We start from the raw sequence: 26834 nt of genomic DNA, 5'->3' as shown, positions 1-26834 counted from the left end.
TGTGGCATAAGTACATGCTTGACGCGCGCAGTAAATGGCATCCCTTGAGCACCGTCACAATTGACACCGTCTCTCCATCCGCAGTCGATCAGCTAGTCGGTTCTTCACTCATCCAACAAAATGATAGCAACGGGGTTTAAGGTCATTATTGCCGGAGGCGGAATTTCGGGGCTGACGCTTGCCAACGCGCTGGAGAAAGCTGGTGTTGACTACATACTCCTCGAAGCCAGGGACGACATCGCGCCAATGGTCGGCGCATCAATCGGGATCTTTCAGAACGGTGGTCGGATTCTTGATCAGCTTGGATGCTTTGAGGCCATCGAGCAGGAGGCCTCCCCGCTGCGGAAAACTCGAAGTCGCGACCATCACGGCAAGCAGTTCTTCGCAAACATCGGTATTCAACTCGTTGAGGCTCGGTGAGTGGTTCGTCTCAAATCAAATCTAGAGCTTGGCTAACAATGTTGGAAGGTTCAATTACCCTGCGATGTTCGTTGATCGACAGCATGCTTTACGTACCCTGTACGAGAACCTTAACGATAAGTCTAAGATCAAATTGCAGAAGAGGATCTCGAAGGTCGATCACAGCGAAAGCGGAGTCGTCGTCACTTGCAAAGACGGCACTACAATCAGCGGCGACATCTTGATCGGCTGCGATGGTGTCCACAGCGTTGTTCGCAATGAGATGTGGCGACTTGCTCATCTGCATGAGCAGAATTTGTTCGATCCCTCAGATCAGAATCTGCTCTTCGCAGAGTATCAATGTCTCTTCGGCATCTCTTCTCAGACCAAGGGCATTGTCGAAGGCGAGGTCACTGTAAACTACGACGAGGGATTCTCTACATTGATCATAGGAGGCATGCAGAAGGTGTACTGGTTTGTGTTCAAGAAGTTGGACAAGACATGGTGAGAATTCATCTTCTGTGCATCGTCCTCTCAAGCTGACCGTTACAGTACGTACAAGTTGCCCTCGCTTCCCATGGCTCTTTTTTGCGAGTACAGTTTCAACACAAGCAAGACCTTCAAGGGAGACAACCGTTCCGATTGTCTCGTTGACTGACCAATCTGCAGACAAAGCCAACGAGCTCCCGCGATACACCAAAGAGGATGCCGAAGCCTTTGCGCAAAAGATCGAGAAGTTTCACATCACGCCTGAGCTGACATTTGATGGTCTCTGGAAGAACAGGAGAACATACACCCTAGTTCCGATAGAAGAGGCTCAATTGAAGCGATGGTCCTGGGGTCGTATCGCCTGTGTAGGTGACTGCGTCCATAAGATGACACCGAACATGGGCGCAGGCGGTAACGCAGCAATGGAGACTGCCGCTGCTCTCGCAAATGAAGTCAAAAAAATGGTCAATACGGCCGAGAAGGGGAAGCCAAGCTACGAGACCATCAAAACTCACCTTGGAAACTACCAGGCGCTCCGGGACATCCGTCTGACAGCCGTGCTGAAGGCTGCAAATCGCCTGACACGCCTGCACGCGCTCGCAACACTCAAAGATAAGATCTTTGCATTCTGGGTCCTCCCTAATGCTGGCGACTTGTAAGTGACCGATGTCAGAAGTGAATACGGATCCCTGTGAAAGGCGCCGTACTAGCCAATCGGCGCGCTCGCAAGACGAGACGCGTACAATCAGCTTAGCAGAGCTGCGCATCGTCTTTACTCTTTTCGGTGTCTTCGGGCACTCGACCTACGTAGTTGATATGAGATCCGGCTAACCCCACAATACAGTTTCACGAATCTTACGTGTGATATGATCACTGGCGCTGTCAAGCTTGACTACTTGCCTACACCTGCACGATCACTGCACGGTACCATGCCTTTCAACCCTTCTCAAGGGCTTGGCCAGACTGAATCAAAGCTATGTAGAGCCGTCCGAGGTCTGCCTTTCCTGGGTATAATGGCTGCTGCACTCTACTTCATGTGGAGCGTATGTCTACCACCCGTGGTCGAGCGCATCGGCAACATTATAGAGCAGGGCGTGCACAATCAGATCGGTGAAGCTGTTCATGTCGAGACGTTACAAAGCTTCTACGGCGTCGAGTTTCTTGACAGCAGATATAGAGCATTCGTTGCATGCTTTGCCTCGATCCAGTTCGTCGACCTTGCTTGCAGCTGGCAAAGCCTCAGCTTTCTGACCGATGGCGGGATCGTGTACTCCATCCTGCTCATCGAGAGTTCCCGGAGGGCGAATATCCTGACCTTGTCCTATGCGTAAGTAAGACCTCGCCCACCGAAATATAGCGACTGACAACCCTAACAGTCCCATCATCCTCGGCTACAACATGCAATTCTTCGGCATCGGCGTCCTGATGGCCCTCTGGTGCCTAGTCCACTACATCCAGTCTCCTATTGAGAACTTCCGCGCCCGCGACATGCGCCTCACTGACCTCTCCTACACCGCGTCCGTTCTCCCCGTCATGCTGCTAACGTACTACTTACCCAACTTCGTCTCATTCTCTTCCTGGATCGATCCCACCACGCGCCACGCAGCGGACTGGATATGGCAGCCCTTCGCCGTCTGGACGACAATTCTGCAGTTTGTGCTCAAGAAGACCGTCATGTCGGATACGGTGGTGAAGGACCAAATGAAAAATCCGAGCAGGGATCTGCCCGTGATCAAGTACACCATTTACTCACTTTGTGCAATATCGACGGCGACGTGGTGGTATACGCTTTACGCCGCGCCCTTTCCGCCTTGGGTGCTGTTCGTCCCGGACCTCACCGTTGTAAAGACGGGCGATGAGTTCATCCGCACGTTTTTGCAGTTTGATGAGATTTTCTCTTTTGGGGCATGTTTTTTATGGCTGCTATATTTGTTCGGAGATCTCAAGAGGGTGGGCATGGTAGGTGCTAGCTGGGTCAGCATTGTTGTTAGAGGGTTGATCACGCTTGTGGTTGCGGGTCCGGGTGTGACGGTTGGCCTGGGCTGGTGGTGGAGGGAGCAGATTCTGGCTACGAAGTGGCATAGAGATGCTGTTGTGGTGAGGAAGTCGAAGTGAGTGGACATCTCGATGTTGTCCTGGGTTTACTTCTATGAGATACATCGCATCATCGGGAAAAGGGTTGTGAAGGCAGCCGGCTCGTTCATGATGAATGGCGACTTCATACAAGATTCTTGGCTGTTCTCTAGGCTGTAAATGCTCTTCCGGGCTTTCACAATCAGGAGGGTACGCTTCTCCTCCCGGTCTTGTAGTCTTGCCAGATGAGGCACAGACCATGCCCCTACGCGTCAAAGCTCTTCTTTACAGCATCTCCCGAGGTCGTCCGGCGAAACTTCTGGACGGCCTCGAGTATATCCTTTTGGCTGCGGTGACGAATCTTTCATTGTTGATTTAATAATCAAGAAGGATCTCAGCTCCGTGAGCCTCATGGTACATCTTTCGGATATAGTGCTGGCTGTACATGTCAGTAGCTTTGACTAAATAACGGATTCGAATACGGAAATCACCGATGATGATGATGATGATGATGATGATGATGATGATGATGATGATGATGATGATGATGATGATGATGATGATGATGATGATGATGATGATGATGATGAATGTAACTATCGTCGCTAGCGGTATCTTGTTACGATGCCTGAATTCCCTGGGGGTACTGTGGACGTCCGAAGCAGTGGAGTGACTGTTTGCCCTGCTCTTAAACGCTATTACATGGTACATGTGGCCACTCGGCCTCTTTCAGATGAGGTGGTCTCCGCCAGTTGAGACACGCTCAACGAAAGTCATTGACCACTAACATCCCTTGAGCATCTCTGACTCTCGGAAAGACGGACAGCTGGCGCACCCTGATCTTCTGACCTTCCGTGGACGGCCAGGCGAAGTCGATTAGACCACGGCACTTGGACCAGATCGTTAAAATGGGAAAGTCGGGTTGTTTCCCGAGATCTGAGAGTTCACCGCAGAGTATGATACATACTGTGACCTGTTGAAGATTTGGAAAGTCCAGGAGACAGCGAAATAAGCAAGCCGTGCCTATGGCACCTACCAACATTTAAATTTCCCGCTGTCTACAGCACACCAAAGAGCATGCAGAAGGGCACAGAACAAAGCCTTCCGACACTGTTTGCAAATCCGCATCAACAATTAGCACCACGGAGACGTTGACTTGCAAAAAGATATTGGGATGACCTAACCAGGGGTCGCTATTTCATATATCGTTAGGGTCGATTCGAACGCTGGGCGTGAAAGTACTTACAACCTGGAATCTCTTGATTACTTAATGATCGTAGTCAAGCGCCTTGCCATTGGGCCATTAGGCCAGCTGTAACTGCTGTTGATGACAGGAGCAGCAAAATTTAAATTTATATAATCATAAAAATGAAACACCCTACCCTCACAATCGGACGCAGCCGTTCTCGGTTGCTTGGAAACATCGGTCGTGATTGTAAATTTTCTCTAGTTGGCCAAGTGTTACTCACATCATTGGCGGGGCACCTGCCTCAACGCCGGTGAACTTCAAATGGCAACGTCCGCCTGAGGCACCAACACACGTAAAACAATAACAATGCCTCCCACAGCGCCTTGCAGCCACTGGCCAGGCTACAAGACCATCTTCTGCGCGCCCACAACCTGAGCAAACATTCATATGTGCACCCACCTCCCATCTACGACCTACGAACCAGCCCCCACCATGCCTCGCACAGTCGAATCACAACCGCCGAGCTCATCTGAAGAGCCTGTGTTTGCGCAATTCTCGGGTGAAGACCTCGTGGTTGGAGGGGGTGTGGCGATCTTCCACATTGCATCGACGCGCGTCGTGATCTGCAGCGCGCCGCGCAAGAATGGGAAGATATCCTACTTCCTGCCTAAAGGGCGGCGGGACGCAGGAGAAGACAATCGCACGGGCGCCGAACGGGAGGGCTACGAGGAGGTTTGCCTACCATCATGATAAACGTTCGACTAGAACGCTGGGAACGCGAATACGTGCTGATGCAATGTCGCAGTCAGGCTATCGCAACCGCCTCCTCCCACTGCCCACGTCACACCGCCAACCCCAAGCCCACCCGCGCGTCGCCTCGCCACCGCTCACTGCGGAGCCTGTCTGGATGCAGCTAATGCCGCTTGGCTATTACAACATGCAGTATGTACTGTACTGGTATATTGCCGAGACGCTGCCGCCAGATCTGGAGGACGAGTTGGAGACGGAAGTAGGTGGGGTATATAGACCGCCGCCAGCGTATCCCAATGGTCTGACGCTGAAGGAGAGGGTCAGACAGGAGCCGAGGGAGTATGAGCCGAGGCACCACGAGGGAACAGGTGTTGATGAAGAGGAGGCGGCGTATGATAGTCATCTCGTGAGTGTCGAGGAGGCGGTGAGGAAGCTAGGAGGGCGGGGATCGGTGATGGCTGATGTAGTGATGCGAGGGTGGAAGGGTATACAAGACCGGTTTGCCATGGAGGAAACGCACGATGCGACAACACAAAGTCCTGAAGTGATGCACTAAGATGTCAAATGCAAGCAGTCATCGTGTGATAGTCGTTGATTCCTCAGGATAGAGATACCCATATATACAGTACACAATCCCAATAGAAGACTGTGATGACAACATGCTATCATTCATGAGCCAAGCCTACTTAGCGCCCTTGCTCTACCCAGTAGACAAGGGAAGATGTTAAGGAGAGTATGTTGAAAGAAGACGGCAGCGCCGGACGAAGGTAATGGAATGTGTACAATGAACCGACAAACTATATAGCAGTAGATCTTAACTGGAGGTGACGAGTAGATGGTGTATATTGTCGTGACATGGGGGTATACCGATGGAAGAACAACGCAGATAAGTGATGGGTGGTGAGTCGTTTACCATGAGAACGACTCCTCGCGGAAGTCGACATTCCACTGCAGCTCGCGGTTGCGGACAGCGCGACGGAGTTCGTCAGCGAGGCCACCAGTACCGCATGTGCTAATGCAAGCGGCACCGATGCCCTCCTGCATCTCCTGGTCGACAAGGCTCTGGACGTTGGGTCGGCCAGGGAACATCTGTACGCTCGACGACGGGGAGTGGATCTCCTTTGTGCTGCGAGGACGAGTGACGAAGAGGAGGATCTTCAGGATCTCACGGCGGCGAGGCATGGAGAGGATCTGTGTCATCCAAGTGCGGATCCACTCAAGGTGCTCTGGAGACTGGATGATCCAGACAAGTGTGAGACGGCGTGTAGCAACGGTGCCGTTGGCGTAACCAGCGACGATGTCACGAACGTGGGGAACCTGGTGAGTGATACCGATACCAGCCGCCCACAGCATAACTGTACCATACGAGCTTAGATCCTCCCCACCGTACGGGCCCTCGGCGTAGCAGGTGGTAGAGAAGCGACCTGATGCAGACAAGTCTGCCTTACGGAAGAGCTTGTCGGTAAAGCCAGTTCGTCGGCGGACGATGAAGGACATGCTGGTCTTGGACTTCTGAAGAGCAAGATCGGTGCTGGTCATGGGGAGGCTCTTCTCGTTGACGTGGTGAGGGTCCTCCTCCTCGTCACTCCACGCAATAGAAAAGGGGTGGTTAGTCCACAGACCGATTGAAGGCATGTAAAGGTAGGCGTGCTGGCCTGGGCGGAAGCTCCATGGACGGGCCATCTTGACGGTGATGCGAAGAGCGTCACCAGGGAGGACCTCAACATCTGCCGAAGACCCACCGTTGCCAACGTTGTTGACAACGAGACGGGCAAAACGCATGAAGCGCTCAGCTGCCCAGATAGCGACAACACCGTACAGCATAAACTGCTGAGGACGTTCCTTCAAGTGGACCCAGACGGCGCCGAGGGCAAGCGCGGCACCGACGATGTGGCCGTGCAAGAAGACCTCGTAGAAGGAGTGGCGGATGGGGGAGGGCGATTGAATGAGGAGGAAGGTGAATGCGACGGTGCCCTGCTTCATGTTAGCGGTTATTCACGTGTCACATTCAAGTAAACGTACGATGAACCCGGTCATGATGAACTCGCTGTGGGTGATTGATGCCTGGACAGCACCCCAGCCCTCTGTATCTTAGTCAGCGATCAGCTCTGCGATTAATGCTGTTTCTACTTACTAGACTGAACCTTGTTGGCGATCCAGCAGATGGTGTGGGCAAGGGCCTCGAGAACGACAATTCGTCCAAACCAGCGGTGGATCAGGTTCATGGTGTCGAACGAGATGCCGGTGAGCTTTATGACAGGGTTGTTGCGGCCAGCCAGGAGGAAGAGGGGAATCATGTTCATGACAGCCATGACACCGGAGCGGCTTAGTAGCTCACCAGCACCGGCCGAAAAGCTGCTGTAGTCGATCTTCCAGACGCAGAATCCGATGTTGACGGCGAAGTACCCGACCAGGAAGAAACTCTGGAGACGGCTGGGGAGGGTACCCATGCCGAGGGCAGAGGACATCTTAAACTCACGGTGGTGACGGGTGCGCCAGAGGGGTGCATCCAGGCATGATTTCTTGAAGCGAGCATACAAGTGGTTGGGAATGGAGAAGTAGCGTTGAGTGTCGTTATTCAGGCATGACACTGTGCGAACGTAGCGGACGAAGTAGAGGATGACCTGATAAAGGGCAAAGACCACAACGAAGCACCACCAGATGCGGCCGAGGTAGTTCTGAATATCGATATTCTCAAGTCCAGCGGTAGGGTCCTCCTCGCCGTGTCCTGCGCGCTTGGCAAGGCTGCCAAAGATCTCTGAGAGAGTCATTGTTGTGATATGACAGACAAGTCCAGATGGAGCAGGTCTTTAAACGTCCTGGGGTAGTGAGTGTTATCTGTCTTGGCCGGCAACTGACAGAATGCGTAAGAGGCGAAAGCCGTGAATCCAAAAACGGAACTGAGTGTGTGCGTCGATCTAGCTTCTCACAGGCACGTCCGTGAAGCCAGAGGCGGGTGGTGACACAGAGGCTTGTGTGGATGCTCACTCGACGTCTGGGGAAAGGTTGACAGCGCCCGCGGTGGTCGACGAGAGCAGTGAAGCAAGGGCAGGTCCAGAAGTCCAGGTGACTGATCGCAGATACGAGTCGAGACGTGCGATCTGCCTCGATAAATCGTCCACCAGGGGAGTGTCTTGTACAAGCTTGCGGGGAGGCGTGAGGCTGCACGGCAGGACTGAAATGAAGTAAAGAACGACTTGGGCGAACGGAGTTGGGGAAAAAGAAGAGAATATCCCTCGTAACCGTCGGCCGGCGGCGGGTATGAAGGGATGAGAGTTTGATTATCAGAGGCCATTTGCAGGCGTCGATTGGATCATGGCCTAGCGTTGCAGGGACCGGGGTGGTGCTCCAGGAGGCTTAGATTCGTTGGCTGCCATTCGGCGCCCGGGCGGGACTGCGGACGCTGAAACGGCGCCTCCGCAAGCCACAGGCGAAAATGGTCGTTTCAAATGCTCCTTCGTCCCGAAGGATTCAGCTCTCCGACTTCACGATGGATGCGCGCTGCGTCATCTTGCTGGGCGCTTCAATCGCAGTGGTTCGCTGCGAGACACGCAATTCGAGACAGACGCGTGGGCGTGGGCGCCAGCTCTACGATATTTCATCACGTGTCAGTATATTGTCTGGAACACCTAAGCAACCACAGGCTCATTCCTGCCTTCAGCCTAGATTTACAGCGGCGCTTTCGCCATTTGCAGCCGCGTCAATCAACAGTTTACAAGATCCTCCGCAGGAAGCAGCTGTTGTGCGACAGCAGACGGTCTTCAGTACGCGGTATCTTGTCGGTGACATTATTGCCAATACGAATTCTTCCATCAGAGACCGGCCAAATTAACGCCCGCTCGAGTCCACGATTCGTTGTCGCTGATTCCATGGTTTGTGGCCGCCTCGCCCCGAATACCGCACTTCTTCTGCATGAATGAAGCCAGGCAACACACCTCCAGAGCTGTCCTGCGTTGCTTCTGTGACTGGCGCTCGATGTTTGGTCACGCTCCTGCAGCAATGCGATCATCGACTCAATGTCACGGCGAACCTCAATAAGCTCGTTGCCATTGTCATCTTGAAGAAGGCTTTGCGTGACCCATCACCTTGACACAAGCCAGGACCTCGCTGCAGGAGCATATGTCATGAGTAGCCTCCCACTTCTTTGCCGCTGAGGCAAGAGGCGCCAGTGTGCCCGCCATTTGGGGAAGACATGCAGATGCCCGGCTGTCAAGCAATGCAAAGGTGCTGGCACTCTGAGACAAGCTCTTTCGATAGGGTTAATTGGAGCAGTTGTACGACGCGGGCGGCTCCAGACCATCGCGATACTTGGCAGCTTGATGTAACACGCATATCTGCAGTCGTCAACACAATGCTCGCTAAAGTCGGTGGCGCTGCTATCGAGGTATAGCCTGCGCCTTGACAGCTCGATAACGGCTATACTTGCAGAGGGTATCGACGTGTGCCCAAGAGTAAACTCGCAGTCATAGCTCAGTGCAAGTGCAAGCGGTACCTGCTGCATAAGCTCCATTCTTGCGTCTCTTGGACATCATCAATTCGAGGCCCTAAGTCCTCCTTACAAGGTTTTATTGCTGCAGGCGAACGCAAAGCGACAACAAAAAAGCAAGCCTGCAATCTATCCAAACTCAGCGCACCCGACATCCTCATTGTGGGTACATCAACTCACATTCAGCGCTCACGCGACATCAACCACCGCGTCACTGCTACCTCCACGCCACCCTTTGTTTCGCCGCTTGTCAGTCAACTGCCTTGCCGCTGACAGACTAACGGGCGTTTCACACAAATGACGAACGCCCAGCTCCGCTGTGGTCAATGCGGGCGAGGGTTTGCCGTAGCCAAGCTCTGCGATCTCGAAACTTGCCCAGCGGCGAGGGCGCTCAGTGTTTCGGATGGCCTGATCGCCACTTATGCACGATGAGTCTGAAGCCGCCGATGCACGCCCGCAAGGCAAAATGCACTGGGAGACCTGCCGGCTGCCAGAGTACGCTGCGGAGGTAGTGTCGCCATCTTCGTGCAAACAAAATCTGGTTTTCCGCGAGATTTACGGTTGTGTTGCGCTTAACTGCATCGTCATCTCAACTGCAGATGAGCGGCGTCGCTGCCGGAGCAAAGCAATCTCGATCCTTGCAGCTTGGCTCTGCTGTTATTATGCTGTGATCTACCCCAACTATGTTGTTCGTTTTTGCTGCACTTCACCATTTCGCTTCGCCGGCCAGTCGATCAAGGATGTGGCGTATGCACGTTAGATCTCAATCCTCGTCTGTTCCTGCGTCCTGTCGATCCACCAACGAACGCCGCGGACCAACATGATCACAAACCGATCGATGGCTTGAACCCTAGCATAAAGTATTATAGCTCCGTCTAGAGTGACCACGAGCTCTATCGCTCTCATTAACAGGCTTGACAAGGTTGTCGATAATCGTTTACCCATGGTGGTGGTGGCGCGGCAACCCGAGGAGATTAAGGAGTCAAGGGTGCATGCTTGGAGACCGAACTCGATTCAGCGAAAACAGCGACAGCATCCCGGCGCCTACCCGCGCGGCGCGGAGAACCATCGATCGTCAGTGCTCTCATCACACCGGTTCTCATGTCATGCAAAGACCGGACACACGCTTTGGGAATGTGAGGTCTTCAGCAATGATGTGCACTTCTTGTATCGATAGGGCTGCTGGAATATTAATTGTTTTGTCATATCGAGCTCTCTCTACGACATGAGGGACTGTCAACGTCGGCCTGCACAGACGGAAACAGGGGCAGTAAGTTATTTACTCCTCTCTCCTTCCACCATTCATATCGTAGAGAGCATTGCAAACAGTACAATATCAAGGTAAGACTCCAACATACGTTGGAGCAACGTTCACGCACCTGTTTCACCTTATTCCGAGGAGGTTGCTGGCCCAGGTCAACAAGCAGACGTTGCGATATCGTGACCATAGTGGATAAGACCTGTTGGGTATGTCTAGAATTGATCTTCTTCTTCACCAAGACGGAGGTAGCCCAGAAGGACCAGGCAATCGATCCCGAGGGCGTTGAATGTACAGTACATACACAGAGGACCTGAGTGTGCGCACGATGCAGCTAGGGCTAATCGTCAATACTGTACGAAGGTGTGCTGCTCAGATCGTCAGCCAAGACGGTTGCCAGATCAGGCGTCCATGCGGGGTCAATCGAGGGATCCCGTACATGGGGAAACGCTCCATCAGACGTCCATGCGGTGTCAAACGAGGCAATCCATGCATGGGATAGCTCTGACTTCTCTGAGATCAATTTCAAATGGCGCATCGGCATCTTGATGTGTGCGTTTTTTCAGACACCTGCGGGCATACAGAGGAAACGGCACCTTCCCTCTCAAGGTTAAAGCATTCGGAAAGGGAAAATGCCGGCTCTCTCCACCAGTGACGTGCGAGGCCTGAAAGTACCATAACAACACCTGTCACCCTTCCAGCGAGCCTTTACACGCGAAATTCTGTCCACAAACCTCCCCGTCGCAATCGCAAAGCTCCAATTGACACAATGGTCGCCACACGCCAACATCCTCGCGGCGACTTTCCGGCATTCGAGCCCTCACCAACAAAGAGGCCCTCGCGTAACTCGACCGCATCGCCCGCGCCAACGAGCCCTACGACAGCGACACAGGCTGCTGCGTCGAATGTCTCGCCCACTGCAAAGACAGTCGCAAGGCGTGCAGCAGCAGCTTTTGAGAAGGCGTCCAAGGTCGTAGAAGAAAGTGCGTCCAAAGCTGTGGAAGCCGTTGCGCCACCCTCCCCATCCGAGGTCAACGAAAAAGCGTGGTGTCACACCGCATCCAACATCACAATCCTATGGCTCGCAGTGTCTCTGCCTCTTGTGTTGTGGGATACCTTGTACATCTTGCTGCGCCCACACACAATGGCCGGCGGCGCCCTGCAATGGCCTATCTGGAAGCCGTACGAGATCTACGCCGCGATCGACTACGTGTACGGATGGCCTGGATGGGAGAACAATGATGGCTTTGGTGGCGCGCAGGGAGCGCTTAATGCTGTGGAGACGGTGCTGTATGGCTTGTACGTTATGGTCATTTATTATCACAGCGTCCCGGCTGCAACGGGTACCGGTCTTGATGTTCAGAGTGGGGGAATAGGCACATGGCTGTCTGGTGGGCGCAAAGTGCCTGGTAGGAATGGTAATCGCGCGCTGCTCATTGGGTTCACGGCTGCGGTCATGACGCTGAGTAAGACGGTGCTTTACTGTAAGTGGGCCGTCTGCGCCACTGGAAGGAACATGGCTGACAGCAGCAGATTTCAACGAGTACTTCTCGAAGTTCGAAAATGTCGCTCACAACGATTGGTTTACCATTTTCCTCTTCTATGGTGTTATGAAGTAAGTCTCAACCTCAGTCAAATTTTTGATGCATTCGCTGACTTAAACAGTGGCCTTTGGGTCATCTTCCCAGCATACATGACCATTGTCTTTGGATCTGACATCCTCTGCGCCCTTGACCATGCCGCAGAGGTGAGGGAGAAGGAAGAGTAGAGCAGCGTAATGGTGTTATAAAGACATGCTGAGCAAGCGGCGAACATACATGTTGATGGCTTCAACCCTCCTCCTTGACGCCTCTGGAAACCACAGAACTACATAACAAGATACTCGACAGCCCGCGCTCACTGCAAAGCAAGCATCGCCACCAACTTTGGTGCACCATCACGGGCTGCTCATAGACCTTGACCTCCTCAGGCACCGGTGTGGAGGGCTTCACGAAACGCACACCAGCTTCAGTTCAAACTTCAGGGTTCTCCGGGGGTACTCATTGCCTTGGACTTGCCGATTAGCTTTGCTGAAGGGTATACTCGGAGTCGTTCCAGCCGTCTGGAGGCAGCGTTGCGGAGATGCGCCGGCAGTTGACCGCAACGTCGTGTAGCATTAGTGCTGGCCGGGTGCAGATGATCCCAGGGTCCATGTCGTTATGTGATGTCGACTTGATGAGTTAGGTGGTAATGAACGTGCTGGTTTGGGAAGTTGAGAATGAATGAGAGTGGGTGGGGAAGGAAAGGAAGTGCTTGAGCATGAGGCGTGAATATCCAGGACGAAGGTGAGGGTTTCCTTCATTTGAACTTCGGGACCATGATACAGGTATACTGTGAACGACTCCCTCACGCCCCACCGCGCTTTCATTTATCCTTGTTCACGCCCAAGTTTTCAAACACTCTTCACTGCTTTGCTACACAAACTCAAATTCAAGGCACAAGCGCCATATCACAAGTCGAACCCGACAAGCTTCTACATCACTACACATCTCATCCCACAAACCCTCCTCTCGCTCTTCTCCTCCTCATCCCTCGTCCCCTCTCTCACCCTCCTCCTGCTCTGCTCCAGGTCTCGCACACTCATGGCCTTCGCGAACGGCCCCTCGTCTTCCTCAATAATTGGCTTCTTCCGTTCCATCTCATCCCTTCCCGGAGTCGAGAAGATACTGTGCCTGCTGGCCACACTCGCACCGCTCGCCTCACTGCGCCGCGACACACTGGTATGGCGCGCTGGCCCCTTCTCCATGTTTGTCTGCGCCCGTCTCTGCGCGACTGAGAACGGACTCAACGTCTGCCTCGTGTCACTGGGTTGCGCCATCGCGGACACAATATGTGGAAGTGCCGGTACAACGCGATTCGTCGGCTCTGACCCTTCGGCATCTCTCGATGGTCCGGCGTCTGAGCTTTTGCTCTTCTCACCCCGCTGCTGCTTCTTTGCTTTGCGCACGTAATCCGCAATCCTGGCTTGCGTTCCTTGTCCCCCCGCTGGCTCTCCTTCACGGTTCGCCTCCGCAATGGGCCGCCGCACTTGCAGCGGTGCATACGCCTGTTTATGCTGCTCGCGCGTCACTGGCGACGGCGTATCAGGCACTTCCCAGCGCTCGGCTGAGTACGATGAGGAAGGTGACTCTTGGTGTACGGGCAGTATGGGCGTGCGGACCATGTGTTTGCGGGGAGATTCGCTGCGGGACTTTTGAGGTGAATAAGAGCGGGACTTGCGTGGCGAGCCGCCGCGGCGCAGAGTGACGTTTGGGAGGGTCGGCTCGGTGCTGGGAATGTGCGTGCCGTGGTCGTCGTCTGCCGTGTCTTCCTTTTCGGCGGAGTTGAAGGGTGGGAAGGGCTCGAAGGAGGGTTCGGGTGCTCTATCTGGTCCTGGAGTGCCGCCGTCTGCGAAGCCGTTTGCGAATGCATTGATAAGGCTGTCTGGTGAGGGCTGGACTTGGCGAATTGTGGAGCGCGTGCTGACTGCTGTGCCTGGACGCTCCGGTGACGCAGGTGCTGTGCGCGGACGGATATGGGTTGCGCGCATGTCTTCGATCTCTTGCACTGGTATCGTGACTCCAATGAGTGGTAGTTCTGGTGAAGGTGGAGCAGTTGCTGGCAGTACTGGTCCCTTAGGCGGAGCGTTCGCAGAGTATGGCGGCAGCGGTGACAACGTGGGCGAAGAAAAGTTCCCGCGCATGGCCAAGCGAAGATGCAGGCGCTGGTGTAATGGCGAGTGGCTCATTTGCTTCCTTTCACTTTGCGATTGCTACCTGGGTACATTCGTTTGCGTGCTTTCGAGAAGCTTCACCACTGCAAAGACGGCAGACGCGCGCCCTTACTTTGCAGCAGGAGCAAACTCGGCTGTGTCTTCTCCTGCATGCTCGACATGACTGCGAGCAGAGGTGGGGTCGAGACTGTTTCTCAAGTTTACAAATTCGAGGTTTTGCGGTTACACCGTACGTCATGTGGTGGCAGCTATTGTGGAACCGTGCTATCTCTGTCGCTGCATCAAGCAAATGATACGTCGCTTCGAGGTAGGGGTTCTCTATGTCGTCTGCTGGGCACTTTGAGGTCTTGCCCGTGCTCTGCTGCTCGGTTTTTGGACACTGCACTGTCTCTTTCATGATCGGTCTGTCTCTGGAGTCGCGTGCGGTTCGACAATCATTGCTACCTACAATCGCAGCCGCAGCCGTGCTGTGCGCCTCGTTACAAGGCTTTCATTCTGTGGATATCTTGTTCTGCTTCTCAATTGTATTAGTACATCTGCAAAACTTGCGACAGGGATCCTATGTGAGCAGAGTGATGTTGATGAGGTGATAGCTGGCGACTCCTATGCTGTCATGGCTTCCCCCTTGGACCATGACGCACTCCATTTATGCAGTAATGGACTGGTTTGCAATTAACACTAACGACCTTGACACGCAATATCTCCCCGACGGTGGATAGAGTATGACTTTGACAACCGAGGGTCTCAAATTCGTCGCCAAGTACGACCCGGGATTGCTACCTAACATTCTTGGAACCGAGATCCAAGACAAGAGTAGAGCGAATGCTTTCACCAAAGTGGTGACCTACGCCCAAGCGTTGTGGTTCTGCTCTCAGATGACAGCGATGTTTCCCCATGATTTGACCACATCTCTTCTTGAGATTAACACAGCAATCCCTGCAGCCTGCGCTCTGCTTTTATACTTCGTATTCTGGCGGAATAACCCCTTGAATGTTGACGTTGCAATATCATGTTCGTGATACAATCTTCATATCTTAGGCGCAGTTATGGCAGCTCGCTTTGCCTTACCTTAGTCTTCCTGGAAAATATCGAATACAGGGTCATTCTCGAGATCAACTACTGGCCTGGCTTACCTCGTACCCAAAAGAAACTTCAGTTTAGCGTCCAGAATGAATGGGAACGACTGGCTTTCCTTTGCACCTCGTTTGAGAGTCCTACCTGGTCGGAATAATTTCCGCATGTCTAATGATAAAGCTTGGAGTGTGACAATGACTTCACAGGTGCTCAAATCCCTCCGGCTGTGTGGATCTGGAAGCAAGTCATAAGTCATTCAAGAAGTGGTTTCCGTGGCTGGAGTCCCGTCGTAAGTGTCACTCATGCTCAATCGCGACGTCGAAATTTGTTCTTTAGTGCCTTCCCATTTGCATAGTGCTGCAGAAATTTAGCCTTATATATAAACAGCTTCATTAGGAGTATAAGTATAGTCTATTTTGTGCCGCTTTTTTGTTGTGATTGCTTATCGATGGGGATACCGTGAAATCCGCATTTCTTTCGTCAGCTTCGAGTTTCTCTTTAGCCCTCGGACGTCCACATTCCATAGACATATTTACCTACACTTTAAAAGCCTGGTGATTAAACGCTGAAGTCAGCTCCATCCTCAATAAGTCGCACTATGTTGTTGCGGCTCCATCAGCGATGTGGCTTAAGGCACCGTCAGATTGGGATCCTGCACACCCTGAATCCACACATGAGTAACAGCATACTTTTCACAATACACGTGAGGTACTCAAGAAAGCGAGTTGTCGATTAAGTCGTTCATTTGTATTTGCGGTATTCGAGCGAAGAACAGGCCTATTTAAACTCTCGAGCCAAAAGGCGCAAAATGCAGCAACTAGCAGTCACGGTCATATTGTCCAGCCAAGTTGACATGATCGAGTCGGCAGATCAAGCTGAATAAACTGACAGATGGGACTATGCGGCGAGGAAACCTTTAGAACCATTGGTCTTTCGGCAAACCGACGTCAAGCTGTCAAGCCCGAAGGGTTGAACTACGCGATCGGCTGATGCTTATCAACAATACTGTAGACCTCAAAGCATGCCCGGAAGTTCAAATCCGCTTCGTTAGACTACTTGTAATTGAGCAGAAGCTTCGTGACCTCGTTCTTGACGACTGCATGTGCTTGGAGCTTGAGGCTCTGGCTGCAGATGACGAACAAGAGGTTGAGGCGTGAGACACTGGAGAAGAGCGTTTAATATGCTTACTGGTGGGAAGTACAGATGATCTGAATGCTTAGAAACGCCAAAAAGTGGATTCAGACGTTCCGAAGTTGTGGCACAGTTTTCCGATCGAATATTTTGGAAGGCTCGCATTTCGAGGTCACACCCCATATCGCATGCGTGCTGAATGAGCATCTTTGGAAGAATAGATTAGATCTGCTTTCAGTACTCTTTTCAACGTGACACCAGCGTCTCTCAAACCCATTTGGACGCGGAGGTTTTAGCGAAAGACCCCCATACAAGTTCCATATCGAAAAACAGGCCAGTTCCGGCCTCGGTCCCTTCTACCGCCACGACGTGAGGTATGACGCGCGTCCATATCCTCCTCGATGGCATCCGCTCGTTCTACTGCTTGTCTCAGTCGAGTGTACAGCGGTGGAAATGTGTTGTTGACGGACGACGAAGTCCTTTGAGATTGCTGCGTTTCAGTTCGAGACGACCTGTCTGACGTGGCCCCATCGTCTTGTCGTATCAGAGAATCAAGGTGTTCGTCTGCGTTCATGACCAAGGGCGGCATCTCATCCAAGGATATGCGAGATTGCTGTCGCTCTTGCAGCTGTTGTGTAAGTTGCTGGTTCCACGCAGAACGATCGGAATCGGCCAAGTAGGAATCTGGTGGATTCCGCGATGGCGTTCCGTCTAGTGCAGCTACCGACTGCCTTTGCGGTTGGGCATCATCAATTTGCCACAGGAACCGTGAAGAATCTGCATGCATGTAGACGATCAGATCTTGCACCAGAGATGGTGATATATTCCTTAGGCTAGCCGGTGCTGACGGGGTGCCGTGAGCGTAGAAAGGAGCGACGGATGGGGTTGGATGATGCGGCCGCCAGAATTCTGGACAGTACACCTGATGTCGACCACGTGGTAGTCTATTACAAGCAGCCGTAAAACAAGGCCTTTGTTCTGGGGAGACTGTTACGACATTTGGCGTTGTTAGAAGAAAGGCGATGTAAGGCTCGTATGGGCAGGAAAATGGGGTGGGAATTCGAAAGGGAAACAACGTATCGTAATCGTACCTCGCTGTATCTGCCGACCAAGATCAACCGTATTCCTACGTCGTACGGATCCCTGACCTGTGTTCACATAAGCAATGGTACTTCAGCAAGTGTCTCTCGCTCGTACCCGTAGGAACAGTCAATATCCTGACCGGAGGATCTACGCTTGCGATCAAGATAGTGCGACACATCGGGCACTTGTTGCGGTTGCCCATGCCCGACTGGCTCAACTGCATGAGGCAAGGCACGCAGATAGCGTGGTGACAGTTCGGAAGAATGGCAGGTGCTCGATCGGTGGACTACGCCTCGTAGCAGATGGGGCATTCAGTCTCGCACCGAGCGCTAAGAAATTCGGACATGATGCGAAGAGCGAGGGTCCCATCGTCGGCCGTGGTGGAGGCGGGCATATTTGCGACAGCCGAAGGCATGTTTACAGTAGTATCTGTCATTGTTAAGGGAGCGTGGATAGCACTATGTGACTGTGGGAATATGTGGCGGAGATGTGACCAGGTAAAGGGAGAGAGTGTTGTTCGGTGTCGAGAATATGACAATGCCACTAGTCTGTTTGCGCTTGCAGTGATGCGTTGAGGCGACAGGTGCGTGGCAACCAACAACATGCAATGTGAGGTAGTGACTGCTGCGAAGTGGTCAAGTCGATAAGTGCACAATTAGCTCCTAGATCCATAAAACTCTGCCGCTGCATATGCAGGCCGCAAACTCGCTTCACTGGGTACGCTTCAATACACGTCACTTAGTCCGTACCGTTGCCCAAACGCATAGTACTCAAGCCCTCGCTGCGGACCTTCTGAATGTGCTCAATAGCCTCGATCAAGTGCGGCACAAAAGCCTTCGGGTTCTCCGTCGCTGGGAAGTGACCGAGACCTGGCATGGCCTTATGCTTGGCGCCAGGGATCTTGTCTGCAGTCTTCTGCGACATCTCAGGTGTATTTGACCAGTCGTACTCGCCTGTGAGCATGTACACGGGGCAGCTGTTAGTATCGATGGAGGCAACACGTGAGCGGCCGTCCCAGCCACCGAAGTAGAAGTCGAGATCGCCGTGGAAGATCTATACGGGATGTCAGTACGACGGCTAGTGTAAACAGAGCAATTGCACGTACACCGTAAGCTTGCGCACTATAGAGATGCCAGATTAGATCCTTGTTGACCTTCGGTGCGGTGGGCGACATCATCTACACCGTCATTAGCTAAGGCCGATAATCGATCTAGAAAAAGACACATACGCCGTAGATCCATTCTGGGTTGAATAGCGACTGGTTAACGTACGGCGAGCGGTCGTGCCACTGGCGCTCCATGTTGAGGTATTCTGACCTGGGGATTGTCAGTATATCGTGAAGTATCTGTCGAAGTATACTGACCCTTGCAGAGGAATGGTGCCGCCAGCACCGACTTCCTTGTGACGAATGGCTACTGCCAAACACACCTGGCCCGCCATACTCGCACCACAGATAATCGGCCTTCGCAGACCAAGCTCCTTGACGAACGCTGCAATGATGCCAACGTAGCTGTCCTCAGTGTTTGTGTGCGCACCAGGTGGCAGATTCTTCGACGGGAAACTGCGCCCGTGTCCCGGAAGGTCGAACGCAAACATGGTGCACTTCCTGCGCATCTGAGGGTCATTCATAACGCCGTGGTACTGCCGGCTGTCGCTGCCAGCTGTGTGGAGGAAGACGATCTGCTGCTTACCCTCACCAGAGGACTCGTAGAAGACCTTTGACCTGCCCCAGATTGGTGCATCGAGGAAGACGTAGCGACCTGTGAGGTAGTCACGCTCCTGCTCAGGCTGCTCTTCCTCTTTCAAGGGACCACAGTGTGCCTCGTGTGTAAGCTCGAGCACGCGTCTCCAGACGTGAGTCCAGTGAGCAAAGGCTGTCTGGTCACCGAGGACTTCAATTCCCTTCTGCTTGATGTTCATGCCGAACATGCCCCAGTAGCTCTGGTAAGGCATGGCAGGCGTTGCCTTGAAGTGCTGCTCCCACTGCTCCGGCAGTGCAGAGAGCGTAAAGAGAGCGTCCTTTGAGATTCCAGCGCTGGCCTTGGCGCTGCCATTGGTGACTTCGATGAGCAGGGTGCTGTCAGAGCCGCTTGACTTGATGCCAAAAGTCGCGGACTTGTCAATGGCGTCAGATGTGGTAAAAGCCTTTAGCTGCTTGTCAGACTGGAGAAGCTTGGTCAGCTTATCCTTACTGCTCTCCAGCGCCATGTTGATGTCATCCCAGCCGGACATGATGGCGCTCAAAGATCTTAGATGTAAGAACTTTAGATTAGAAAGGAGGTCAAAGGTAACGAGATGCACTGAATTGCTGCAATTGAATGCAGTTAAGGCACAGGCAAGTCTCCAGCAATTATTTCGGCAGCCATCGCCTACCATATATAAAGCCTGCACGATTCGAAGCCATCGGGTCAGAGTAAGAGGGGTAGGTTCGTGCGGGGTTGATGCACGTGGGGAGGCGTTCGACGTCGGAGCATCACCTCTTTACGCGTTTGGACAAATTGTTTGAACACATAATGACATTAGGCGGCCCAGAACGCGAGTAAAGGCCTGTGGTGGTCAGCGGTGGAGGGGGTGATCGAGCTGCGGACGCGCAAGACGCATAGGCTAGCAGCTAAATGGGCTTAGCGGCTGATCTTCCCCACATCACTAACTACCGGACGGGGAGCGGCCAATAATCGTCCCGTATCTGTTTCTCCAGATTTTATTCCCGGTCAGAGTCCAAGTGGCCAATTAACTTTGATCAGGACTCTGCTCAAGCAGCTCGGACACAAGAGATCGGACCTTGGCGGCCACGCAGGAGCGATCAGAGAGTACAACACACCGTCTACGTGAAGGAGAGATCTCACTAGTATCAGAGCCTTTGGCCTTTTCTCTCGCAACTTATGTCAGGCTCACAGATTTGAACATTGAAATGCGTCACCACCTACGAACAAGCCTCACTATGCCTTTGTGCCATAGCAGAAGCCAGATGCAGCCAGATGCAGCCACACAGCTGGTTGTATCTACAGACGCTCATATTATAATGCGTATAAGCTTGACACATCCACCGGATACTTCGTGTGTTTTGGAAGTTTCACGGCGTATTTTTGATCTCTACAAACCTCCACCCATCGTAGCATCCGCAAGCATTGTCTCAGGAAGCACTTGGTGTGTATGAGAATAATTTGTTGAGTATTGCTGAGGTGAACGAGTAATTCTCACGAGACACAAAATATTGCCTTCACCTCGTCGCACTGCATCTCCGTAACCACCCGTGGATGGGTACCACGCCACGCCCCATTAAAGCAAACACAACACCTCAACGAGCTTTTCCCTCCCAGAACCATGCCGTAGCCATGGCCGACGACCACCTAACCGCATCATCATCTTCATCACCTTGACCACTCCATTCCTACTCACACTGGCCATCATCGACAGCACACTAGACTCGGTCTTCGCACCCACCCACATACGCGGCCTCATCTGCCCCTCACTGCGGTATACATGATGCAATCTATGCACATGGCGTCACAGCCCGCCCTGCGAGGTCCCCAAAGCGACAACAAATCCCGAGCGTTGCTACGAGTAGATGGAGTGGGCCTGCTGCCAAGTGGAGAGAGACGGGTCCGTGTTAATCACGTTACGACCAGTTGATGGTGACCAGAACGAAACGCTCACGTGCACATGGGATTTCCAGAGGAGTAAGAAAGATGGATATGGGCGGCGCTTGGGTACGAGGAAGAGATACCTGGGCATTGAGAAGGGTTCGTTGACGCAGGAAGAGAAGTAGACACTGGGGAACAGTAGTCCAAGTGGTTCAGAAAGCGCTAGTCACGAGGTGTCGGTATATTTGCAGCATACAGTGAGGCACATGTACATCCCAGGCCACCACTACCAAAACGGTAGCCAAAGCTGTGCTCACTGGTTCGCATGCACCTCTACGCACATGCACCCGTAAGCGACTGAGCAGAGGCATACTGTTTGTGAGCCTGTACCTCGCTCTGACACGCAGACCAGACGTGACGAACTTATTGCCAGTGTCTCATCACCTGTCCAAGTCTTTTCATACTTCCCATCACACTCCCGCGCAACCACCGCACCACACCTCAGTGCCTAATTTCCCTAAACCATAAAACCCCCCGTCCTTCTCACCATTCAGCCCCCAATCCCTTCACAACCCCCATCCGAGACCATGTACCTCCAATCCCCCCTCCAAATGCTCGCGCTCGTAGCCACCGCTGCAGCAATGTTTCAACCCCCAAGCCCCGAAGCAACGTCGATCTGCACAGCCCTCTTCCCTGGAACCGTGGACACATGCTGTCCATCCCTGATCGCACACGGTCCGTACGCACCGTGCCACGCGCCAAAGGTAGTGGGGAACGCGACAGACTGCGGCCTGACCGGGGAGGCTACGGGCTGGGCGTGTTGTTTGAGCGTGGTGCGTATCCGCCTTAACCTGCGATGTGGATACGAATGTGGATGAGGCTAATGACTGCAGTATGAGGATGGCAACACACGTGGCGGCGACTGGGTGTGCGCGCCGAGCGGGTTCCTCGACGAGGCGCCGCTGTATAGACTCGGGGAGAGCGTGTTCGCAGGGACGCCGTCGTGGATGGTGAGGGCTATGTCTGCGTTTGCAGAGTACAAGATGGGCGATCCTTGGGGAAGTCATCAGTAGGTCGCTGAGCAGGAGCGTTCGAAGAAGCAAGTGGCTAGATTACTGCCTATCCTTCGTCACTCTGCCACAGTAAGCGCGGCGCAAGCAAACGACGGACAAATACCCAGTGTCAATCTTCCACCCATCACACAGATCCTATTTGTGCAACTCGTAACACGTCAAAACGCAGAAAATGGTATCCCAGCTCGCGCCCCCAATGCAATATCGATGAAGCCATGTGAACATCTGCTACCTCCACTGCTCCCTTTATCGGCCGGACCACCTAGTCCTTGTGAGAGTCCTCGGCCTTCACGATGTTCCATCACAAGTCGCAGGCTCCCGTGGACCCGGGATCAAGCGGGCAGACCAGACTCCACCGCGGCCCGCCAGAGTAGCAATTCGACATGTCCTCTAAAATGTCTCCTCCTCTGCGCCCTCTGCGCCCTCGGCAGGAATCTCAAACCCCTCTTCGGTCGAGTAGAGGATGTTCTGGATCTGCTTGAGCAGGCCCTCGTCCTTCTCGAGCTCTGGGTCGGCCTCCATGGCTTGCTGGATCAGCAGCTCAATGTCGCGGAGCTTGCTGAAGTAGAAGTCGCGTTCGCGCTCCAGGCCGGAAACGGTCTCCTTAAGTTGTGTATTCTCCTCTCTCAGAGCTGCACTTGCTGCGCCACCGCCAGAGGCGGCAAGCGGTGTTCGGGTTCGCGGTGCGGCGGTGTTGCTGGCGGCGGGGGCTCGCCTGGCCGCTGCGGGCGTGGCACGGGGTGCAGGTGCGCCGCCGCCGCCGACTGCTGCTTTCGCGCCGCGGCGGGCGACCGGGTCGTACTCGTGGCCGGGGAAGTGCTGGTCCCAGTACTGCTTGACGAACTGCAGGAACTCGAGGTTGTCCTGCATCTTGCACTTGACGAGGGATTCGACGCGGATGGGCTTGTCGACCTGGTGCTTGGCGAATGTGTCTGCACAGGTCAGCAAGGCTTGTAGCGCGGGGCGGTGAAGGACGCACTCTGCAATATCTTGAAATTCTGCAGGTAGGCATATTCCGTGTTGGCGTTGAACTTGACTCGCGACATAGGCACATCGTAGAAGATGCTGTCAAACACCTGGCAGAGCGCGGCGCTGTTTCTGCTGTCAGCCTGCTGTGACTTTGTCTGATCGATGGCTGCAGTGTTGTCCTGCCCCGCCATATTCTGGCACAAAGATGACGTACCCTGTCCCGCATTGTTCGACCTTGGTGATGTTGAGTTGGAGGAGGTTATTGAGCCATGCGACTAGTTCTTGCCTGCATTGGGGTGACGGTCAGTGTGTGTTGACATTGAAGGGGCGGCGAGCGCCTGGGAAATTTGGCATCGCAGCCTGGGCCTCACTCACCTGGACTCGCCCATTTTGGATATGTGAGGGTGCGGGATTCGGTGAAAGTGATCGGGGGTGCAAGGCGATGGGTTGCCGTGCAGGCGGGATAGCAGATGGCAGCGAGGGTTGAGCGTGAAGGGGTGCTTGAGTCGGCGTGTTTGTGTTTATGGCCTTTGGGCTTCGTTCGCTGGCAACGGACCAGTGGGGGAGGAAACTAGTGGTCGAAACGGCTAGCGCCTGCCTCGCGTGCTCCTCCGATCGAAGCAACCATCCAGGAATATCTGCAGCTTGCCACAACGTAGTGTCATTGGGACCTGCATTGACATCTCTTAGACTCCACCAAAGACAGATAGCAGATTGTATTGCAAGATAGATTTGTGACAACCGCCGATTCCATAACCGGTTGCCACAGTCTACGCCTCCTCTACTGAGTCTTCGGCGCATAATGCCCGTGCATCCTCGAGTTCATCAACTGGATATCGTCACTCGAATCCGTCTCATCGCCCACTCCCCTTGACCTATGACTCCTCCCAGCACGAGCTCCCTCCTCATACTTCGGCGGCGCATCAGCCACCTTCTTCGTCCTCCTCCTCTCCCCAATAACACTAGCAGCAACCCATGCCAGCCACATGACCACAGCAATAACCGCATACGCAATAATGCCGCCCCTCGAACTCATATTCATCGAGTCCGCCCACTGCAGCCCAAGCCCGCCGTTGATGATCCCGAGCGTGACAGCAATGCGGCCAAGCCAGATATGCACGTACGACCAAAGCGTTCGACTCTGATACCTCTTGAACATCGTATGATGCACCCACCCAAACACCGGCTGCAGGAGGACAAGCACAAAGACGACGACACCAACGATCGGGTGATGGTGATCCAGCATCTCCATCTCGCTCGCAATGTGCACGCCCAGCCCGAACGCCGCGATGTAGACGACGTAAGCAAAGATCTGGAACAGGGCGTGGAACCACACCACGCCTGGAAAAGAAGCCAGGCGGATGGCAATTGCGCCCGCGGGGAAGAGGATTACAAACGCGAGCGATGCGAGGACGCCGTGCGCGATGAGCATGGTGCGTCGCTCTGAGGAACCACCGCCGGAGCCAATCGAGGTGAAGCCGTCCGAGCCGGAACTTGCGTCGTCGCAGTAGGGCAGGCTTTGTCGCTTTGCGAGGCGGTTTGGACCATCGTCGTCGTCATCGTTGTCCCCTGGACGGCCAGATGGCAAAGTGGTTGGTCGAGCAGTGGCCCATGTAGGTGCCCAAGATGGTCGGCCATCGCCATCGTCATCATCGTCGTTGCTGTTATCATCTGACGTCTTCGTAGGGTTGGCCGCAGTGGCGGTACCGGTTCCTGTTACGGAAACTGCTGTGGTTTGTGCACCCTGTCGCGGGATGCAGCTCGTGACTGATGCACCTCCAGATCCAGTGCTACTTCCCGAAGATGCGGCGTTCACAAGTGGGTTGACGCTGCTCCCTCCTTTCGCGTTGGCGTAGTTCCATGAGAAGGCGTGGTGCTGATCGTGTTCGCGGATTGATGCTGACTTGTCGTTGGTGTTTAAGGCACCCCCAGATGACTGATAGGCGTAGATCCAGTTTCCACTTGAAGCTTTGAAGTCGGCAGTGCCGCCTGACCAGCTGTTGCAGTTTGAACCTATCGTACGTGAGTGTAGGTCTTGTACATGTGCTAGTGAGTGCTTACACTTGACATTTGCGGTCATGATGCCATTGGACACGCCAGAGCCCTCAAGAAGCTCAACTTGCGTATTGCTATTCAGCGTGGGCATGTTGTAGCCGTTCGCCGATCGAGGCGACAATGTTACATTATTGCCGTCTGCCGATGTGTAGAGTACAAACATGTTGGAGCCAGACATGGCCCGGCCCTGGCCGAGTGCTACCCATGAATATGTGTTAGGAGCCGAGATTTGGAAGAATATGTCTCCACTGCCAGATGATGCTGTGTTCTCTGGGATGTTGAGCTTGAAGCAGACGCTTGTCTCTGGACAAACACTGGCGACCTGAGCCGAGGCACGTGAGGCTGAATCCGAGCGTCAGTGGCAGCCAAATATCAATTGCAGAAGTACTCACCCAGCGCCAACAGCCCAGAAGTCAAGAGCGCTTTCCTGTTGCTTCGCATCTTGAAAGTACGTTGTTCAGGAAACGCAGAATTCCCAAATCAGAATGAGGAGCTGTTCCTCTGGACAAAGAAGAGCTGAGAGAGAGACCAGGGTTATATTAATACGGCTGACATTCAGCCACGAGAGGCTAGACGTATAAGGCGGCACGAAATGCAAGTAACCGAGCCAATGGGCGCTTCGAAGACCAAAGCTATTCGAAGGCCGACGGGGTTTTGTGGAGGTGGATTGCTGGCTTAGTAGTTGTGGAGACCTGAACGTCCAGTGCGTACAGACAGGGCGGCTAAATGGTGGTTGCGAATCTGTGCGGTCAAGGGACTAAATGTATGGTTGCGCGACACACAACACAGGATATGGGGTTGTTTATGACCGTTCGACAGTTTTGTCCCTTTACGGTCGAGGCGGGGAGCCGAAGATATGGCGGAGGCTGGAATTAACCTCATGAAGAGCCAACACACAAGAGAAACGCGTCATTATCAGCGTGAGGCTTGACTATCGCGAGTCAAAAACCATTAGAACTTGTGCGAGCTTATCGCGGTCCTCCGAGACGCGAGGATCTTGGTGTTGGCCGCACTGGGCGCGCTGGGCTTTGACGCGTAGGGTGGCGGAGTGTGCAGGATTAAGGACATGCAGGTCAGCGACCCGCAGCTGACCTATCAGAGTGCGTCCGTTTTGCATCGGCTGTCTTCCGGGATAGGCTGGTCGTGCATGGCTGACATGTTAACCAACGGAACGTTCGGTTGTGTGGTCGAAGGTTTCGAAGTGGGGATCGATCCGGGAAGCCGTGCAGGGTGCCTCAAGCTCGAGTCTCAGTGAGGACAATACGAATACTACGGTCGGTGTACAGCAGGAACCCTGCGTCTCCCATCGATACCTTGAGGCGAGTACTTTCAAGGCGTGAGTATCTTCATGATAAGCCAGCGCTTGTTGCATCTTCACTTGTTCTCGAGTTGCTCGGTCTGGCTTGGGTGTCGTGGCCTTGCATAAGACCTCCATCGCCGAGAAGCTTGTGCTGTAGCTGAGCCCTTGGC

General features: G+C 53.6%; 10 protein-coding genes across 10 annotated transcripts; 5 read left to right on the top strand and 5 right to left on the bottom strand.

The window, feature by feature from the left end:
- Positions 1-120: 120 nt before the first annotated feature.
- On the top strand, positions 121-3003 carry M421DRAFT_95701 (FAD/NAD(P)-binding domain-containing protein; the record flags this gene model as incomplete). The annotated part of the gene is made up of 5 exons (XM_033598327.1): positions 121-416; positions 469-903; positions 962-1543; positions 1733-2215; positions 2265-3003. 5 exons carry the CDS (start codon positions 121-123, stop codon positions 3001-3003), a joined length of 2535 nt encoding a protein of 844 aa, XP_033444265.1.
- A 1639-nt stretch (positions 3004-4642) lies between these two features.
- Positions 4643-5456, top strand: M421DRAFT_73626 (uncharacterized protein; the record flags this gene model as incomplete). Its single annotated transcript, XM_033596975.1, has 2 exons — positions 4643-4882; positions 4956-5456. 2 exons carry the CDS (start codon positions 4643-4645, stop codon positions 5454-5456), a joined length of 741 nt encoding a protein of 246 aa, XP_033444264.1.
- Positions 5457-5809: 353 nt separating this feature from the next.
- M421DRAFT_73601 (ferric reductase) lies at positions 5810-7671 on the bottom strand (the record flags this gene model as incomplete). Its single annotated transcript, XM_033596974.1, has 3 exons — positions 5810-6874; positions 6923-6984; positions 7035-7671. The coding sequence occupies 3 exons, from the start codon at positions 7669-7671 to the stop codon at positions 5810-5812; spliced, it is 1764 nt and encodes a 587-aa protein (XP_033444263.1).
- A 1938-nt stretch (positions 7672-9609) lies between these two features.
- M421DRAFT_299130 (uncharacterized protein) lies at positions 9610-10238 on the top strand. Its single transcript, XM_033589093.1, has one exon. The coding sequence runs from the start codon at positions 9808-9810 to the stop codon at positions 10144-10146; it is 339 nt and encodes a 112-aa protein (XP_033444262.1). The 5' UTR covers positions 9610-9807; the 3' UTR covers positions 10147-10238.
- A 1175-nt stretch (positions 10239-11413) lies between these two features.
- On the top strand, positions 11414-12412 carry M421DRAFT_73793 (uncharacterized protein; the record flags this gene model as incomplete). The annotated part of the gene is made up of 4 exons (XM_033596988.1): positions 11414-11582; positions 11625-12128; positions 12178-12259; positions 12310-12412. The coding sequence occupies 4 exons, from the start codon at positions 11414-11416 to the stop codon at positions 12410-12412; spliced, it is 858 nt and encodes a 285-aa protein (XP_033444261.1).
- Positions 12413-12704: 292 nt separating this feature from the next.
- Positions 12705-14365, bottom strand: M421DRAFT_9155 (uncharacterized protein; the record flags this gene model as incomplete). The annotated part of the gene is made up of 2 exons (XM_033597958.1): positions 12705-12854; positions 13187-14365. 2 exons carry the CDS (start codon positions 14363-14365, stop codon positions 12705-12707), a joined length of 1329 nt encoding a protein of 442 aa, XP_033444260.1.
- Positions 14366-15117: 752 nt separating this feature from the next.
- On the top strand, positions 15118-15414 carry M421DRAFT_73767 (uncharacterized protein; the record flags this gene model as incomplete). Its single annotated transcript, XM_033596986.1, has 1 exon — positions 15118-15414. The coding sequence occupies one exon, from the start codon at positions 15118-15120 to the stop codon at positions 15412-15414; it is 297 nt and encodes a 98-aa protein (XP_033444259.1).
- A 2845-nt stretch (positions 15415-18259) lies between these two features.
- Positions 18260-20233, bottom strand: M421DRAFT_425175 (alpha/beta-hydrolase). Its single transcript, XM_033594001.1, has 4 exons — positions 19045-20233; positions 18912-18997; positions 18789-18860; positions 18260-18736 (listed from the first exon to the last, which is right to left on the bottom strand). Exons 1-4 carry the CDS (start codon positions 19913-19915, stop codon positions 18422-18424), a joined length of 1344 nt encoding a protein of 447 aa, XP_033444258.1. The 5' UTR covers positions 19916-20233; the 3' UTR covers positions 18260-18421.
- A 2123-nt stretch (positions 20234-22356) lies between these two features.
- M421DRAFT_425173 (uncharacterized protein) lies at positions 22357-23835 on the bottom strand. Its single transcript, XM_033594000.1, has 4 exons — positions 23685-23835; positions 23524-23595; positions 23320-23432; positions 22357-23272 (listed from the first exon to the last, which is right to left on the bottom strand). The coding sequence occupies exons 1-4, from the start codon at positions 23696-23698 to the stop codon at positions 22731-22733; spliced, it is 741 nt and encodes a 246-aa protein (XP_033444257.1). The 5' UTR covers positions 23699-23835; the 3' UTR covers positions 22357-22730.
- A 175-nt stretch (positions 23836-24010) lies between these two features.
- M421DRAFT_425172 (iron reductase domain protein) lies at positions 24011-26220 on the bottom strand. The gene is made up of 3 exons (XM_033593999.1): positions 25757-26220; positions 25371-25706; positions 24011-25322 (listed from the first exon to the last, which is right to left on the bottom strand). The coding sequence occupies exons 1-3, from the start codon at positions 25803-25805 to the stop codon at positions 24091-24093; spliced, it is 1617 nt and encodes a 538-aa protein (XP_033444256.1). The 5' UTR covers positions 25806-26220; the 3' UTR covers positions 24011-24090.
- Between the last annotated feature and the right edge of the window lie 614 nt (positions 26221-26834).

This window comes from Didymella exigua (assembly GCF_010094145.1).
Source record: "Didymella exigua CBS 183.55 unplaced genomic scaffold M421scaffold_43, whole genome shotgun sequence".
Lineage (NCBI taxonomy): Eukaryota > Fungi > Ascomycota > Dothideomycetes > Pleosporales > Didymellaceae > Didymella > Didymella exigua.
Note: the sequence above shows the minus strand (reverse complement) of the source record. Positions and strands in the feature narration are given on the sequence as shown.